The 19,320-nt window shown below is 42.0% G+C and overlaps 1 protein-coding gene across 1 annotated transcript in view; it reads left to right on the top strand.

Annotated features, from left to right (window-relative positions):
• The window catches only part of ephb3a (eph receptor B3a), a 33,647-nt gene extending 22,392 nt beyond the window's left edge, over positions 1–11,255 (top strand). The window contains 5 exon segments of the mRNA XM_029453205.1: positions 82–329; positions 3,799–4,014; positions 4,947–5,096; positions 7,248–7,441; positions 9,614–11,255. Of these exon segments, the coding sequence (XP_029309065.1) occupies positions 82–329; positions 3,799–4,014; positions 4,947–5,096; positions 7,248–7,441; positions 9,614–9,725 (920 nt within the window). The 3' untranslated portion in view covers positions 9,726–11,255.
• The last annotated feature ends 8,065 nt before the right edge of the window (positions 11,256–19,320 follow it).

Below are 19,320 nucleotides of genomic sequence, written 5' to 3' on the forward strand. Positions count from 1 at the left end.
TTCCTACGCTCACTCAACCCCTCTCACCCCATCACCCTCCCCCCTTCCTTCCCTCCCCCCCACCTTGTTCTCTCAACCCAGGTGAATTCGGCGAGGTGTGCCGTGGACGTCTCAAACAGGCCGGTCGAAGGGAAATGGTTGTGGCGATTAAGACGCTGAAAGCGGGCTACACTGAGCGCCAGAGGCGGGACTTCCTCGGCGAGGCCTCAATCATGGGCCAGTTCGACCACCCCAACGTGATCCGGCTGGAGGGCGTGCTGACGCGAAGCTGCCCCGTCCTCATCATCACAGAATTCATGGAGAACGGAGCGCTCGACTCCTTCCTCAGGGTAAGCATGGCAGGAGGTGCGCGTCGCCCCAACACCTCCGACAGAGGAGATTACTTTGTGTTTGCATCAAAGCTGAGAAGAACACACACACACAGAAAGTCACTCACGACACCTCTGGGTTATCGGAATGTTTTACTCTCTGTTAAACACCCTGAGGCGCTTACTTGCTGACTGATAGAGATTAAATGTGCAATATAACGCCTGGAGACAGGCATAGTGTCTCTGCTTGACGTGACTGACTGATGCTGACAGGCTTTCTATGCACAAACTCCTGGTGGAAAACTGTCACACAGCAGACCTTTGGATGCGTTTGCTTCAGTGTATTGGAGTCTTTGTACAATACAGAATACATTACTGATCAGAGTTTTCAGACCACCGCCACACAGTGTCACACAGTACATTTAAAGCTGCGTGGGGCTATTACATGTCATTTACGTTCAATAAAATGTGTTTTCCTGCATGGCTGCACTGTGAGAAAGTCCACTTACTGTAACAGTTAGGCTGGATACTTAATGCTGCCGGTGAATCGATGCAACACTGCTGCTCTTAAAAAGCAGTTTATCTTAAAGTGATATACTGCTACTTGTTTGCATAGATGATGAATCGATGATATTGATGAGCCTTGACATTGTTTCCTGTCTGGGCACAAAAAGGCCCAAAACCTAAACAACCAGGGCTTGGTATATTGTTTGATATTTTTGATACTAGTTAGAGCCGTGACATCTCTGTTTCATATATATATATATATATATATATATATATATATATATATATATATATATATGAAAGTGAATATCTTTGGGTTTAGACAGAAAAAATAAGACACTTAAAGAGATCACCTTGCATTTAGAGAAACTGCGATGGAGAATTTAACTATTTTCTTATATTTTAGAGACCAAACAATTATTATTATTATTATTAATAATAATAATAATAATAATAATAATACATTAGATTTGTATAGCGCTTTTCTAGAAACTCAAAGATTTTTTGATTTAACTAGAAAATAACCGTTAGTTGCAGCCCTGATATTATTACCTATACAAGAGTTTTATTATAAAAGATTGTTAAAACTGCCGTACAAGAACTTTAATAAAATAATTAACAAAATAATTATTTGAATATATGATTAAAGCAGAAAAGTTGATGAATCGATTACTGACAGTCGTCAATACTTCTTTACGGACACATTCCAGCTAATACAAAAAAATGGTTCAATACCTGTTTCTATCAACATAAATCTCAGTGACAACTATCTAGAATTTAGAAACGTCACAGACCAAGGATTCATCGATTGATTGCACAACCACACAAGCTTTGTGTCTGATGGTTAAACAAAACAATTTTAAAAAAGTAGCTTTGTGGTAAAATCTTGAAGTGAATTTTCCACTTTTTTTCCGACAATAAAGGGGCAATGATTAATCGATTCATCTGAATAATAGTGATTATTATTATTTGATAATAATATTATATTATTTGATAATTATATTTTTCTTATATATCTTGTAGTGGGTGCATAATTTAAGGAATATAAACATGTGTTTTAGCAAAAATCCTTTTGTTCATGTAACTTATAACTAATATTAACTATAAAAACATAGCGACCAGGTTCCAGATCGTAAGTCAAGAGGAAGCTACGAAATGTAGGACACATCGCTGACAAATCGTAAATATAGCTAGGCACAACGAAAGCTCGTTCCAAAACGATAGTGAATCTGGATTTCTTTTAGCTTAGTTTGTTGGAGAAGGGACAGTGCAAATTAATAAATACACATGATATAAAATAGCAAAATTAGCCCTCTGTAGTCCTGGTCTTCCACCTGCTGGCGAGCAACGCAACCCTAGTTGAGCCGGGGAGGAGGGGCCATCTTCAAATGTTGTGTTTACAAACCACAACATACCTTTGCTGCTACCAATTGCCTCAATGTGTCAATGTGCTGTTTAGAATTGTTGCTCAGACTGAGAAAGAAAGCAATTTGAAATAGCTGCAACCTTTCATTTAATGTTCAGTTAATCTGCCAATTGTTTTCTCCAGTAATCAATCATTTTGTTTATGAGATGTCAGAAAATACTTCTGAGAGTCCAGCCTGAGCCTCTTTCCTCCTTCTCACCCACTCCTCTCAGTCAGCTGTCCCACAAATAACACAAAAGACTCCACGGCCTGTGCTGTCCTCACCCCCGCTCCCGGCAGTTTCACACCGCCTGTGACTCAGAGGAACTCTTGAGTTCGGCTATGACAAGGACCCTATAGAGTTAACTCACACACACACATGCACACACTGTCCATGTGTGTGTGAAGCACTCGATACTGCTGCTCCCCAGAGACATGGACACACTTCCACAGACACGACATATGCACATGTAGATGCATTACAGATATACAGAAATCACACACACACCACACACACACACACACACACACACGCGCGTACACAGCGCCGTGGCTTTGAAGGCCTGCTATGAATTATGGCTGTTAACACATCCATCCATTGCGGCTTGTTTTGCTGTCAGCCTTTATTGGACTGTGCCTACTACAAAGCAGAATGTCCGTGCTTTCGTCCTGTCACGTCTTGCGTTCTGTGCTTCTCTTCGTGGAGTCAGAGAAGGGATTGATTATGTCGAAAATTGATCTTTTATTAAATATTCAGGTCATGAAAGAAAACCTCACATCGTAGTTTCAGCTCCATCCATCTTTTATTAATATCAGATAATTGTGTATTGACATTCGATTGGATTGGTTTCAATTCACACGTCAGGCTTTCATGAGCCTTCGCAGGCTGGAGTGCTGATTTATTACGATCTGGAGTTTATCCCACTGTGTCACGCTTCACACACGTGGAGAATTGTAAATTAAACCCTGAAAGCCCTAATCTCAGATTTGTTTCATGCTTCTCAAATGTTAACATAAAAGGGCAAAATCCTGCAAATCAGGGACTTTCAAATGAGGAAAATAAGCTTTGAACGACATGCCATTTTAATTCATTTGACGGGATGATTTCGCTTTAATGTAGTATAAAAACGCAAACAAAGCTTTGTGTTAACAGCCGTGCCCTGCCTGTACCGGCAACTAGTTTGCCAGTCAGTTGCAGAATGGAAGAAATAAAACCTGCAGTTGTCTGGTTTTGATTCCAGCTTTGCAGCTCCCCGTTTAGTTTTTGTGTGGAGTCAATATAAAGCCCTTGATGGGTTTAGTAGGACAGTAAAGGGTGTAATTAATCAGCTAATTGGACAGTGTGCGTGAAAAGGTCAGCTGTCAGGGACTGTCAGGAGCAGCCGTGAAGCATTATGACGGATGTCATGTTTATGTGGCCTCAGTGACTGATTGGCTCTCTGGTGCTTTCTCCTCCTCCTTATCTCCCCTACTCCTCCCTATCGTCCACATTCAACACATCCTTGTTCTCATTTTTCATTTCTTTCCTCCTTGTTCATTAACCGCCTCTTTGCTCTATCTCCCGCTGTGTTTTTGTAGCTGAACGACGGGCGCTTCACGATGACTCAGCTGGTCGGGATGCTGCGTGGCATCGCTGCAGGGATGAAGTACCTGTCAGACATGAACTACGTTCACCGAGACCTCGCCGCACGAAATATTCTGGTCAACAGCAACTTGGTCTGCAAGGTGTCCGATTTTGGCCTGTCACGCTTTCTGGACGACACTTCCGCTGACCCCACTTACACAAGCTCCCTGGTCAGTATCATGTGTGCTTCCTCTCGTGTTTGTGCACTCTTTGCGTGTTTAATTGAGCTTATTCATTTGATCCACTTTACTTGTTTCACGTGTGACTGTTCATGTGTGACAATATTTGCGTTAGCGTGCAAGGCCGTCTGTGAAATACGCATTTGCTCCTGCATGTGTGTTGTTTAAAGACTGTAGTGTCTCCAAGGGGGTTGATACCAGGGGTGGGGGGGAAATCCACTCGTGGATGAATCGAGATTTTTATCTTCTAAGATTCTGAATTGAGTCACAGCTTTAAAAACCAAAACGTTTTTTATTTAAAGGTATTTTCTTAGAATAGCAGCTAGATGTTGTTGCTGGTGGACAGTAATCCAAGTCAAAGCTCTGTTAAGCATTATCCTGTGATTTGTAAACGCACATAAAATAGCAGTTTTACATGTGATTTCTTTTCTACAATTAGTTTTTTTTAAGTTTCTGAGGAATGAAAAGGCAACTAGCTTGAGTCCACAAAGTGTACTCATGTAACAAGCAGCATTTAAATGTTTTGTATAACTTGAACTTGAAGTCGCGGAGTGTTTCTTTAAACAAGTTTATCTTGAATAAATGCTTTTTTGAAATGTGAGATACAAATAGATTTACACCCTTTACAGCAGAAATAAACATGTTTAAATTCTGGTACAAAAAAACAGTTTGGATCATAATTATAATAATTAAGGGCGTGGCCACTTTGAGTGACAGGTGGCTGCCGTCACAGGTCGCTAGCTGTCTGCTCTGCTGTGGCCCGCCTCAACTCCTCCGACGATCCACCTCTTTGCCCATTTTTGTACTCGGTTGTGTCGTCACTGCCAAGATGGCGACCGCCAGCACCACTCACTCTGAGCTTCACAATGTCTCTCTTCTATGGTTAATACCATCCCCCTCTGTGTGTGTGTGTTTGTGTGTAGGGAGGGAAGATCCCCATCCGGTGGACGGCACCAGAGGCCATCGCCTTCAGGAAGTTCACCTCTGCCAGTGACGTGTGGAGTTACGGCATCGTCATGTGGGAGGTGGTGTCCTACGGAGAGAGGCCATACTGGGACATGAGCAACCAGGATGTGAGTTAGCCTGACAGTGTCATGATACAAACGTACATCTATAGACACGCTGCCAAATAGCCAGAGGCCCCCCAAAACTTTGCTGTTGAGGCTTTCAGCGGGTCTCGAGTGTCAATCACCCCCTGAGAGCCGCTGTATTTCACACACTGTCTGTAGACTTAATGAATATTCAGGGGGTTTTATGTTTAAGTTGAGGGCCGGCTGAGAGTTTCTCTAATTTCCAGCGTGACATGTTGGACCTGGGCCTGCTCTGCTGTCTTTATCTCCTCATTGCAGATGCTGGTGCAGCTGTGTGTCTGTGTTCTAGTTTTTATAGCACCTTATTTACAGCCCTAGCATGCCTACCCTCTACAAATCCATACTGCAAAGCCTCCCTCACACACACACAAAGGAGAACTCAGCAAAATCCTTTTTTTTCTCCTTTTTTTTTTTTACGGGCGTTGTTACCTGTAGGCTATCTGCACTGCACAGACGTTGTTTATTCTCAGAGGAATAACTCTGTATTGTGCTTCAAAAAGAGAGTTGTAATGCTGATAGCAATAAAGCAAAAAAAAAAAAAAGGAGCCGGAATGTAAAAACGCCAGTAATGTATGTATGACTTTCATAACAAAACCCACATGCAGTCATGTAATGAAAGCTTCAAAGTAGAAGCCCTCTATTGTTCCCAATAGCCTTTGTGCCACAGTCATCGCTCAATAAGCAACAGAGTCAACAAATGCGAGATATAAACAGAGGTACTCGCCGTCTAGAAGCACAACATAAAAATCAAAGGACAAGCAGCAGGAAGAGGGGTGCAGCAGAAATGTTTTATTGTTCCCAAATGGCATTTTTTTTTATTGTTGTGGGGAGTTAAAACCCATGCAGAGCTTATGGAGGGAATTGCCGTTGCTAGGCGAAATCAAATCAATGAGCCAACATTTTCATCCCCCACTTATTGTCTCTTCTACCAATCATGCCAGTTTTGAAGTGACAACTTTGAGAATACTTAAGAATATTGTTTTTAGAGTTTTACAAAGATGCTGAAGGGAGATTGGAATGTGTGACAGCATGAGCTGAACAGTGTCTAATGTCTAATGTAGGACATACTGCAGTAACTGGGCATCTTTCTTCCACCACACTAACTAACAGAGTGAGCAGGACACAAATGAGTCAGACACAAAAATTAACACTTTGTAAAAGCACCACGTTAAATCCTATTCTGGGACGATATTTTGCACTTTAAGTTGCTTTAGGTTTAATATATAATATTTCACCCTTTCAATGTCTAAACATGACTAGACCTATGTTATATATTTTGATAAAATTGTGTTTACTTACATTATCCCAAATATTGGCAACCGTTTTCAAACCTAGAGAAATCTGTCATTTTAATCAAGGTAATTGATTACCATTATATTTGGTCACTTGTAATGGCCACGTACCCCCCCTGTTCATCTGCTTCATAAATGTACTTTTTATCCAGTTTTAAGCCACATTTTCACAATACACTTTTTAGATCTTGGTCTTTTTTAACTTTTATTTTATTTTAATCGGACGTCTGTATCTTAAGTTAATAAGTTATTAAGTTACTAAGTTATTAAGTAAGAGAAACAAGCTGAGCAAACGTTAGCCTTTAGCTCGTAGCCTCTCCACCAGGGAAACCCTGATTTTTTGTTCAGTTGTTTTCTTCTAGTTTTAATGATATTTCTGCTCCTGATAAAAACCTCCTGAACGACTGCAATGATTTACTCCCATGACCCCACCCGACCCCACCCGACCCCACCAAACTCCGTCTTTTGTTGTTGTTTTGTTTAAGGGACCCCTAAAGGCAGTAAATGACATAATGTGTGTTTAAAGGTGAAGTTATATGTTTACACAAACATCTTCACATGCTAGCCATGCTAGCTGCTCTATGGAAGCAATGTTGACCACTTTGGTTGATATTTAAGCTCCAACCAAGTTCAACTGTTTTAACTATGGTGATTCCGTAACTTTCCTTTAGTATCAGATCGCAAATAGCAAATGTCGGCATGCTAACAGGCTAACCTAAGATAATGAACACAGTAAACATCAGCGTGATAACACTAATGTCATTGTGAGCATGTTAGCATTTACTGCTGTGCCTCAGTAAAGCCTCACAGGGACTTTTAAGAATGACTTCCTTTCCCTCAGGTGATGACAGCAGTAGAGCAAGACTATCGGCTGCCCCCGCCCATGGACTGCCCCATGGTGCTGCACCAGCTGATGCTCGAGTGCTGGATGAAGGAGAGAAACCTGAGGCCCAAGTTCTCCCGCATCGTCAGCACCCTGGACAAGCTGCTCCGCAACGCTGCCAGCCTCAAGGTGGTGACCAGCACCTACTCAGGGTGAGTCCATATGCAGGAACAGAGGTAGCTATCTCATACGCTTTTCTTCAATAAAATTCATGCCACAGTTTATCCATTTGCATTGTTCTCAAACTGCTTTTGTTTCATTGAAGTGAATGGAGAGAAGTGTCAAAGTGTTTCCTTTTGGAGAAGTGTTGTATCTCAGCCTTTTTAGGAACAGCAAAGCACTTAACCGTTGCCACCTTGGCAAGTTTGCTGTGAGATATAGCAACCTTTCAGACCAACTTGCTGAATTTACTTTCTAAACAGCTGCAGCAAAACAACCTCACCTGGCCTACAGGCTGTGTCTAGAGGCTTGTACCTAATGGATGTGCATTTGCAACTCCTGACCATTCTGAAGAATCTTAGTTGACAACAGCAACAACAGTTCGAGAAATGTTCAGATTTGCAGGGACTTTGATCATAAAGTCTGTAATGCTGGTTGTGTAGTTTGTTGTTGCTGTTGGCTGACTTGACAGCTGCTCCCTTTGTTGAAAACATATGCATTATTCTGCCCGGCTTTCCATATGGGCACTTTATGCTTTTGAGGTTTTTCCACAATAACAGCTGAATAGCGCAAACACAAAAAAAGGGGTGATGCAATTCTCTGTCACCTTGTGTGAAATTGTCCCCTGTATTGAATATGATGGCTGTGAAGTGCAGGATGAAGACTCTTCCTGGTGCCTCTGGGTGGTTGGAATAAGATGTTGCATTAAATATATAAATATATCACTGGCCTAAAGAGAGGCACACCAAGGTTTGTGCTTGTTGGGTTACTTTTGTTTTATGCTTTTGGTTGATTTGTGAGGATATTTCTTTGAGCTGAATGTTTTTCTTGCCAGACAGACGTCTTCCTCTTGTTCTCCGACGCTTCCCTTGGAAGTGTAGAAGTTGACTTATTCATAGGTAGTCGTCCGCACGTTGACAAGTTGTTTTCAACTTTTGTTTTCAGCGCAGTGGCTCCAAACGTCCCAGCTATTTTTTACTGACGTGTTTGTTCTGAATTTTGTTGGCCTGGCTTCCAGTCAACAGTGTGATTAGTGCTGGTTTCAGATGCAAGATCCTCAGCTCTGTTGAGATGTATAATGAATCAAGCACACATCCTCAACTCTGACTATGCCATAGTTTCCTGTTTCCGATGGGCACAAAAGGCAGAATTCATACATACAGTATCAGGTTCTTGTGCCAGCTCCTTGGCTCACAGCTTCACTTCAACACAGAGCCCCTAGGACGATTCCTCTGCCAGGATTTGGGCTCAGTGAAGCTAATTGTGTGTGGAAATGTAATGGCTGACCTCGGTTTAATTCCCCCTATACTTGGCTGGATGCTGAAATGTAGGTGATAGGACAGACAGCAGCCAGAGCTGCTGATGTGGAAAAGCAGAAGGTGATGAAGTGTGAGTAATAAGGGAGATTGAGGAGAAGCTAAAACAGAGGAATGCGTTTAATTAGGTTGCTAATGAGCTTTTTAATGCATCAGGGGAGGGCGCGCCCAATGCTGTGATGGGCGAGTAGGAAAGGGAGATGCTCGTGTGTGTGCGTGTGTGTGTGTTATGCTACGTGTCGCTGTGCGCAGATGACATGCCAGTGATTAATTTATGGCCTCATCTGTGTGCAACAGCAACAGAGAGAGACGGAGGAAGAGGAGGAGAGAGAAGGGGTTGTGTTATTGGAGCATGAGTTAGAGAGCGTCTCCCGTGTTTGCGTGTGCGTCTGAGCGCTCGCTCCCGCTCACCTGCCATTGGCTGCTGGTGATGTTGGGGCAGATAACGTCAGGACTGAGAGGATATGAGACACAGCCTTATCCGTGGAGTATCTCCAGCCAAGAGGGCCTTCAAAACAAGGACGCTGGCCGAACAACAAAGGACACACGGACGCTGCAGCGCTTTTCCCAAGATAGCTTAAAAATATGTTGAACTTTTATTATTAAAAGTGGAAATTTGATGAGTAGATTTGGCTTGGCATATTTTTTTTATGGCAGACAAAGCCAGCATCAGATCAGCAGATCTTTTTTTATTGTCTTTAACCATGAGGTCTTAGGTGTAGGCTATATACTATTCCACACGAAGATGGATTAGACCTTTATCTACCTTCGATGAGAGCACTTAGCAGAGTAATAATGAGCCGTATCTTTTGTTCTAAGTGAAGTGAACCTGTTGCTCTGTGTTGGCAGGGACCTGCTGCGGCTCGGAGGGACACTCCCGGGACACAACAGGAAGAGTCCGGACAGCAGTCAGGAAATCGTTCGGCAACAGATGAGCCAAACTCTCCCCATCAGAGTGTGAGCTGCTGCTGAAGCGGAGGACACAGAACGAATGCAAAACTACCTAGAAACTCTGAAGTGAAGAGTCTGATGTAAAATAAAAAGAAGAAGATAAAAGAAGGACGGTCCGGCGACAGAGAGAGAAAGAGGACCGTTTTGGAGATTTCTTTCCGACTGGAGATTTATTGTCCCTTTTAAGAGAACTGTCCATTGCAGTGTGTGTGTTCATTACTTGACACTTTGTTGACATAAAGCCAAACTTCCTATTGCCCCTCTCAGGTTGTGTTTGCATGTCTGCATGTGTTTTTCTGCTGGTTGGGAATCAGTGTTTCCTTCTCTTCCCGCTCAGACTGAGGAGCAGAGAGCTCACACAGATGATAAGATTCAGATGATACGACGGAGCCAAGAGGAAGCAAACGTTTGCTTAAAGCGAACTCTTCGACGTCTGTACACCTTCAATCCAATTTTCAATCCTTTTCTTTTCTTTTTAAAACCCAACCTGATTTTTTTTATTTACTTTATTTTTATTTTGGGAAACAAGAAAAAAAGACTTTTCATCTGCTTCCTCTTAAATACTGTCTTCCACATGTACTGGGGAGATATACGTGTTGCATATCTGTACAAAGCATCCGAGTCTTCACACCGCCTCTCTGCGCGAGGAGAGTAACTGACACTGTGCGGGACACGTCATGTGCATGCCAAAGTGGAAACTTCTTCATGAGAAAAGTACAAATAAGTTCCACGCTAGCTGTTGCTTTGGTGGCATTTTTGCTGTTTGGACTTTAACGTCCCTGTTTTCTTAATCTCATTTGATTCATATACGCATTGTTTTGAATGCTAAGTTATTATTGCAAAGAGGTGTTTTATTGTGGTTTTTTTTACAAGCACCGGGGCTTAACTTTTTTATTACAATGCTTGTTTTTTCATTAACAAACCAGACAGACATGAATGAGTGAATTAAGAAGTGAAATGTTCTGCTCAGACAGAAAAAAGCGCCCGTGGTCGTGCTGTGTTGTATATTTTACTTGTTGCGAATGTGTTGCAGATCAGTTGGAATTAAAAAGGTCAATATCCAGATGATAGCTTGGTGACCTTAATAATGACCTGACCTTAACACTAATGTTGAACAAAACACTCATTGGTTTATTTCTCCTGACATGTGTTTTCTGCAGCACGCCAGCTGTCAGTGCAGTTCCTATCTAAAACAACTGCCTGTATATAATACTATATTTCTATTAGACCAGTCAGCTCAGCATTTACAACCATCTGGCCTGATTCTGGCCTCTCTATGACCCTCGTTTATATGCTTGTTTGTTTATTGTTGGGGAGCAAACACGTGGAGAAATTGCAGTTTAAATGGTCATTACATATCTGAAACTATATGTCACAAAGAAAGAAGAAAATGTGTGTCTGTTAGGGCAGACGTTTTCCTGTGCAATTAAAGGTGTATTAGATTGTAAAAAAAATAAAAAGCCAGAAAACTAGAACGAAAATAAGCATTTCTCTTTCAGTATTTTTACGATAATCATATGCAAATAAATTATTAAATGGATCTCTGGTATTCTCTTTGATTTCTCGCCGGGTTCACCAGGCTGAAGTTCCAGGTCTCCTCTTATCCGGCCGCGGGATGAAAAGAGGGAATAGCAAGTGTGTTTTACCTCCTCAGTCAGAATATCACAGCAGTTTTGGGTAGACTCATTGTGTTATAATATTAATCAAAGGCCGGGCCACGCAGCTCGACAATTAGCAAGACCACAGGACTATTCTGGGGGATTTCAGTCTCTGTCGCTGCTGGAGAGGCTTCAAGGAGGCGAAGTTAATCTGGCTTCTCACCAAATGTCAGTGTTGTTTGGCTTTAATCTGCCAGCCAGGACACAAACCGGGTTTCTTTCCGTGCCAGTGCAGATGAGTGAAGCTGTCACCTTCTGTTTTTATTGACTGAAAGGGAGCTCTTCTGTCGGGGGGCTCGGGGGTTCATCCTTACCCGTTTGTGACTCGCTGCTCCGACAGCAGCTGCAAAGGGAAGGGCTGCTGATGTTGTGTTCTCTGCATGTTCTCTAATCACGTCTGCTGCTCTCACAGGATGTACACACACCCGGGCAACACAAAGGTCTTGTGAAGCACACGGATCGAAATCTGCAATTTAAGCAGACACCGAGCCACTGAGTGCGATTCCACTGGGCGACCCACGAAGCGTGGCATTTATCATTTGTGTCAAAGCTTTATAGTCAGACTCCAGATGAATTTAGAACCCCATGAAATCTGTTTAAATTTCTTTCCAGTTTTCCCCCTAAATTATGTTTTTTATGTTTAAAATGTTCTGAATAGTGTGTTTTATAATTTAAGCACATTTTGTCACCAGTGTGGTGGATGAATACAATTTTAACAATTCAGTAAGTAAATATTCCACATTTAATGAATGTCAATGTGGTATAACAAAGTATTGCACTATACTTTAGATTGTAGGTGGTCGGGATGCGTTCTGGTATCCGTTTGTAGTCCGAGTAGTATTGACCAATCACGTTTGAGCTGGCTTTGGTTGCATGCAGGTAAATGGTCCGTCGAACCCATTGGCTGAAAATGAAAATCTCAAAACCCACCGTCCATCGTCTGACGATGATTTAGCTACTTATTAGTTGAAAATGAGTTTATAAACTGGCTACTTGTCAAACAATCCGGTCGAGACGTTGTTGTCTCAACTTCAACTCCATTCTCGTATCTCAAGTTGCTCATCGCCCCGTAAACAATGAGCAGCGCAAGGAAAAGAAAGTGTTGGCCCGGATATCCACCAGAACTACACAATTATTGCCCCTCGCCCGCAGAGCCTATAGTCTGTTTCTAAATGTTTAAATGCATTTGTTGCAACTAGCCCGTTTTCTGTATGACTTCAGCCTTTTCAGCATGAATGTGTGAGTGTGTGTGCAGGAGGAGCTCGGTGAAACACCAACATTTACAGCCGCATGCTTGTAAATAACATAGCTCAAGAAGGAAGGGAAAACACACATTTTTTAAATAAATTGCATCAAGATTTTGTCAAATTCCTCAATATTTTGCGTTTTACAGTCGAGTTGATTCCATTTTTATTAGTCTATTAAATTCCACAATTCCATCCATGTTTTCCTCATCGTGGAAGTCATAGGGCCCAAGATAAATGCTTCTCAGTGGCATATCTGCTCTTTCTGCCGATGCAAGACAAAAGATGAAAGAAGTGTAGAAATGCTTGACCTTGGTGGAGAATATTATGCGTGCAAGCCTGCTGAGGAGGAAGCCTTCCAGTGAAAAGCTGTATTTTTCCATTCTGAAATGGGCCCAGCTTTTAATAAAACTCTGAAATGCAAGAGGAGTCTGTTTCAAATATGTTTGCTTGGTGTTTACCGTTGCATCTGAGATCTGACACGATGTCAAAAGTGATATTTTGCATCCTGTTTACCATTAAACATTTGAAGCGTCTCCAGCTTCGCAGGCCGCTCTGGCTCGCTGCTCACCAGAGGAAAAGACTCGCAGCCCTCCATGTCAGCAGAGCAGGATGCAATGTTTTTCACTGATGCCTCTTAAAGATGATGCAAAATGGCAGCGGACCTAAAGGAAAATATCTCATTATCCTATTACAGATCATTAAGTGATGAGAAATCAGCTGCGACAGACTGTTACAGACATTTTAATGAGTGTGCTTGGTGGAGAGAAATCTGAAGGAAGTGATGGCATGATGACAGACAGTTTTTACTTCACGGATGCTGGTTGCTCGTCAGTGATCAGACAATCTGCGGGTTATGGTCAAATCCCTGCATCCCCAGAATGATCCCCACGATTACTGCGAGATTAACAGCGGCTCAGCCGTTATACTGGACGGACACATCATGCACGAACACCAGCCAAGACACAGACAGAATAGACACATAGGCACAGTACAAAACACACATTGAACTTGCACACACAGATCTGCAGGATTGGCAGTGATTTGTCAGATTTAGCTGCATCTACTCGTGTAGTCCCTCTGAATGCACCAGTCAGTTCTCTTCCAAAGCTCAAAGCACTCATTTGCTATCCTGTCCAAAGCAAGTTTAATGCCTCCAATTACAGGGGGTCTGCAAGCAGGCAGATTTGGAGCGAGGAGGCTTGGCAGGAGAGTTTGCTACGCATCAGGGCCTTTTAACAGAGTAGTGATTTGCTGCTGGTGCTGAAGCTGCCTGTGCCGGCTCATCAATGGAAAACTACTCTCTTTATGGTGAAGCGCATGCAGCACTAAGCCGAAACTGTGAGGAGTGACACAAAAATATCACTCTTTTAAAAGGACCGGCTCTTGTGCACGCTCAGTGTGGAGGGATTTCTGCATCTCTGCACCGCAAGCACAAACGGAAATCAAAGTCTTTTCAGTCAATCATTTTTTTATGTAAAATGGACTATATTTTAATTGAATATTCTAAAATACTTCACAGCAGAGTGATGGTGGAAAGGCAGCACATGAAGGAAACAGTGCACACAGACAAGATAGCTGCAGTTATGCTGGAACATGTGATACGGTGCATTTAATATATGACAGTCAAGGGATAAGTTTCTTATCTACAAATGTTCTATTTTTACTTGAATCAGATTTGATCTATCGTTAAGGTTCACTATGTTGTAATGATTCATATGCATAAATCCCAAAGTGGCAGATTGTATTGATCCATATTCATATCATTGATAACATGCAGCAGAATTGGACACATAAAGAATACATATCTCCATGAAACTCAAGCTCTGCAGGATCACTTTTGGCACTCCACATGGCATAAAACATGAACTGCTGCAGATGTACTTTAAAAACTGCACTCATATATGTATCATATTACCCGCTGAAGTCATTAACTACATTTTCCTATTCAGACACTAATTAAAGATGGTGTACAGTTTCCCATGATTTTACAATAATTGTATAATTCAAAATACAGCCACATGTTCTGAAACATTCTTCTTCTTTTTAATCCAAATTAATGGATTAATTTATCATTTTTTATAACCAGATTATTGTAATCTTGTTAAAGATAATCCCTAACCCTGGTCTTCAAGTAGTATATTTGAACATTTCAGCGAAGCAGCTGCTACTAAATGCAACTGTAATCTTTGCTGCAGCATCACATCATAATGAAAAGTATAAATATGGAGCTGCAAAACATGTCATTACAGAAATACTCAATTTTCCCTTCAAATGATTTGTTCACATTTAACGCTGCAACGCAGAAACACCCTTAAAAGCACATACACGTAAATAATGTCTCCTAATTTTGCCTTTACGTCCCAGCACTTTCCTCATGAAAGCCTTCAGTGTCGCAGGGACAGATGATTAGCATGACAGTGCACTTTGTGCTTCCCCAGGCACTGTGGCTCCATCTCTGCACCGTTTAAATGGTCATTAAATGGCCTCTGAAGCCCCGGACATTGATTAACGGGTGTCAGTGCCCTGTTGATTTTGAAGGACGGACAAAATCAGAAAAATGGCTTCCGTCTGCACAAGGACCGGAAACGGTGGGAGACAGCCTGAATCTGATCGTTTTGACACTTTCGTATAGAAGCAGAAGTGTAAAAATGACAAATTTGCCGTATGACAGGGGGTCGTGTGGCAGAAGACGCAACTTCTAGGAACCGATCCTGAAGTCAGAAGATCTCAGAAAATCCCATTGACTTCTGTAAGCACACTAAAAGCAAGAGCATAAAAAAATACTTTCTCATTATGCGAATGCCCCATTTCAGAATAATATACATCATGTTGTGGTTTTATGATGTTTGATACATTTATGTTCATCACTTCAGTGTTGCAGCTGGTGTAGTGGGGTTTACTTTATGTACCTATGACCGATAACAATATATCCAAATGTATTTGTTGACTAGATCCAGATCACATATATTGTGAAGTGAAGTAGTTCAGGAGGTTTTTACCACAAACCAAAGTATCCGCAGAGGTCTCCTCCTCTCCAAAACAAACGGACCCGCTGATTAAAAACTGTAAAACACTGAATAATGCAGTTTCACAATACAAATCAGTGTTTCTCCAACACTGTTCTCTGCCTTGATTAAAACAACAGATTTCTCTAGGTTTGAAAATAGACATTTAGACATTTTAATGCAGAAATGTTACACATCTTACTTTCAAGTAAAGTACAGTACTTGAGTACTTTCCACCACTGGTGTCTACATTTACAAATCCAACTAACGGGCTGTAACGTGTATCCGTTGAGCTTTAGAGGTGCTGGTAGATTTAGGGTATTGTTACTGCTGCACGGAGCCAGTGTCCAGTCTCTGTGCTAAGCTAAGCTAATTGGCTGCTGGCTCTACTTTACCCCACAAGACTTGAGAGTGCTGTCATTCTTCTCACCTAACTCTCAGCGAGAAAGCAAATAGGCTTATTTCATAAAATCTCAAACCGTTCTTCATCCTGACAGGGTGAGGATGTGACATTTCACAGCTGAAGTGTGTGTGTGTGTGTGTGTGTGTGTGTGTGTGTGTGTGCGCGTGTGAGTTCGACTAGGAGACCAAGACATGTTGCCATGAGGGAGCAAAAATACTTGAGAAACACTGTAACATTCTTTATTGTACACTGTGAAAATATTGCAACATACAGCCTGACGCAGCATCTCAAAGACCACGTCTGACTGCCAGGGTGTGTTTCAAAGCAAAGCAGTAAGCTCTTGGTGAAAAGAGGGGCCAACAGAGATCATTAGCATGCATGTGAATGGGTTTGAAAGAATGATAAGATTATGCATTTGTATGTTTGCTGATGAGATAGAGGGGTTTGAGTCCCTGAACCCGGTTTGAATGACAAATCCCCACGAGGGGAGGGGAAAGGCCACGGACAGAGAAGAGCAGGAAGAGACAGACTTTAGGCTTTTGAGTAAATATAGTGGGGGTGTGTGATGTGGCTCAGAGCAGATGTCCCAAATTGGGCAAAGAAAAGAAAAGAGGACCAAAGGGATAGGTGGATGCTGAGCTTAACTCCTATCTTTCTAAATCTGCAAAGTATCAGGGAGGATCGAGCCGCCGGGCTGCCAGTCAAAGTTTTGAGAGGTTGTTTTCAGAGCCCCTTTTGTTGCGGGCTGTGGAGCGTGTTAGCAACATGGCCGTGAGTGAAAAGGCTTGGCTGGCTGTCTTCAGGGACTCTCCTCTACATGTGGAGGGCTTTACAGTTCGCTGGCAAGATGAGGAGAGACAAGGAACAAAAACACTTCCTCGCCGTCCGAGCTGAGAGCCAGTTTGTTGCACCGCCTCGGCTGTTAGCGGGGTCAACGCCGCTGATGTTGACAGTGATATGTGTCACCACAGATTTGTAATTAAATGGGAGGAGGTTGTCTGAGTGAAATGCAGCTTGATCTCTTTTCATCTATATCACAAAGAGACAAACACACACACACACACACACACACACACACACACACACACACACACACACACACACACACAGACACACACACTGATTCTTATCGCCTGAAACTACCTGTACACGTGAAATAAATGGCCTGCCAAGCATTTGATGGGTTGGCTAGAAATCCCAAATGCTTATAGTGCCTTGGCTGCTTTCAAGTAATCATCCCCATGGTAACACCTGACACCAGCTATTCATCAAGCAGCCCATATAAACTCCAGCATATTCACAACAACACGTCACACAGTCAACTTTTCACACACGTTGCTGACAAATAGCCACACAAAACATGTCTGTGCATGATGATGCGTTCAAAATCAAATCCCCTTATTAAGGTCTAGCTGCATGTCGGCTGCTAGAAGCGCACTTGTCGCGTCGCATCATGCACCTCCCTCAGCATTAATTGTCAGTCGTTAGAGTTAATATGACAGGTGAAAGTGAGTTTGTTAAGATGACTGTAATGTGTTGCTATAGTTTGTATCAGCCAGTGAAGCGTGCAGCGTCAGTGGATGAATATTCAGGAATCACAGCCTCATTTAGCATCAACACACGCAGAAATGGAAATTATTTGGCTTAAATTGAAACGAGAGGAGGATGCACACATAGCACAAATACACCTACTGTATGAAGCTGTTATTTATTTTTCTTCTCCTTCTCGCTGCGTTCCAACCATCTGTCAGTGGTATTGATGTTTCTCACAGAGGGCTACAGGGGCGCAGGACGGAGGAAAGCACTGAGAGTGAGGAAATATTTGTGAGACGTAGTTATACACGTCTTCGCCTCACTCCTTCACACTGAATCTGGGGGCACATATAGAGACCCGGGGGCTTTATCTTAATGCTGGACTGCAGGCAATTTTAGTCAGTGGTGAAAAAAGTGAAAAGCAACACAACGATACAATTCTAGCTGCAATGCTTATAGTATGTTAAATCCATGTTAAAGTATACTGCACAATATTTACCTCAGACATGTAATTGAATTTTAAGTAGCTTAAAAGTAAAGTACAAGTCAGGGCTGCTATCCGTCAAACTTTGTCTATTGTTCGGTTTGTCTCTTTTTTGGCAATTGAATTACACAAAAACTATGAGTGTAGGGAGAGAAGGTCTGTGACCATAACTGTACAAAAGTGTACAAAAACATGTGTATTATTAATATCAATAAGTCATTCTTTAAATATCACGGTTATCGTCAATACCAGTTCCAACCTGTTAGCATGCTAACTGTGCAGCAGGGCCGTCCTCCACTGTGGTCCAGATGTACCTCAGTAACTATGTTACGGGATCCATGAAGTGTGTTACAGAGGATGAATGTTACTGATTCCTTTGGTGATCCCTGACTTTCCTCTAATGCCACATTTTTTGTTTTAATTTAAATGTCTCAGCAAATAATGGATGTATTGCATGACATTTGGTTCAGACATTCATGTTCATCTCATGATTACTTTTCATCTAACAGTGGACAAGTACATCCCCAGCTGTGCTTTGTGACTAGTGCTAATTTGAAAATGTTAACTTGCTAACAGTAGGGTCCAAAATAACTACCTCACTCACTCATTCACTACTCCCTATTTAACATACATAGTTAACCCTTTGTGTAGTATCACTTGACTGTTCATTTAGTTAGTTTAGTTCATTTATTTATAAATTGCAGAGCTTTGCATTGTGGGATTGTTATCAGAAAGTACATGTTATTGACACTACTTTTACATTTTTCAGACCACAGTAGCCTATAGTGAATACATTCACGCTGATGTGATTCAGACACAGGTTGCACACTACAGAGTGCTAGGCAGTGATTTCGGACACAGCCAAGAGAAACTGAACATTAGCATGTTTGCATTATCCTCGTGAGCCTGTTAGCATGCTGATATTAGCTGTGCCTAAATTGGGCCTCACTGAGCTTCATTCTGAAATGAATCCCGGACAATATCTGGAGGATCATTGTCCAATGTTGCCCTTCCACACATGTAGCACACGACAGCAGACTGTAGGCAGAATGCGTTCTCTCTTACTGGAGATATTACGTTTGGTTTAGACAAAGGGTGGCACATGGGTAGAGCGTGCAAAATGCATGACATGATGCAGATTACGCCGCTGCCATGTAGTCGGTTAGTAATTTGGTCATAAACAACTAAGTCTTTTGCCGTTCCTTGAATTTGACTAATGATTTCGACTTCCCTTACAGTGAGAAGTTCTCAAATTTAGTCGTCTCTACAGTGAGA

The sequence above is a fragment of the Cottoperca gobio genome, chromosome 17 (assembly GCF_900634415.1).
Source record: "Cottoperca gobio chromosome 17, fCotGob3.1, whole genome shotgun sequence".
In the NCBI taxonomy this organism is placed as follows: domain Eukaryota; kingdom Metazoa; phylum Chordata; class Actinopteri; order Perciformes; family Bovichtidae; genus Cottoperca; species Cottoperca gobio.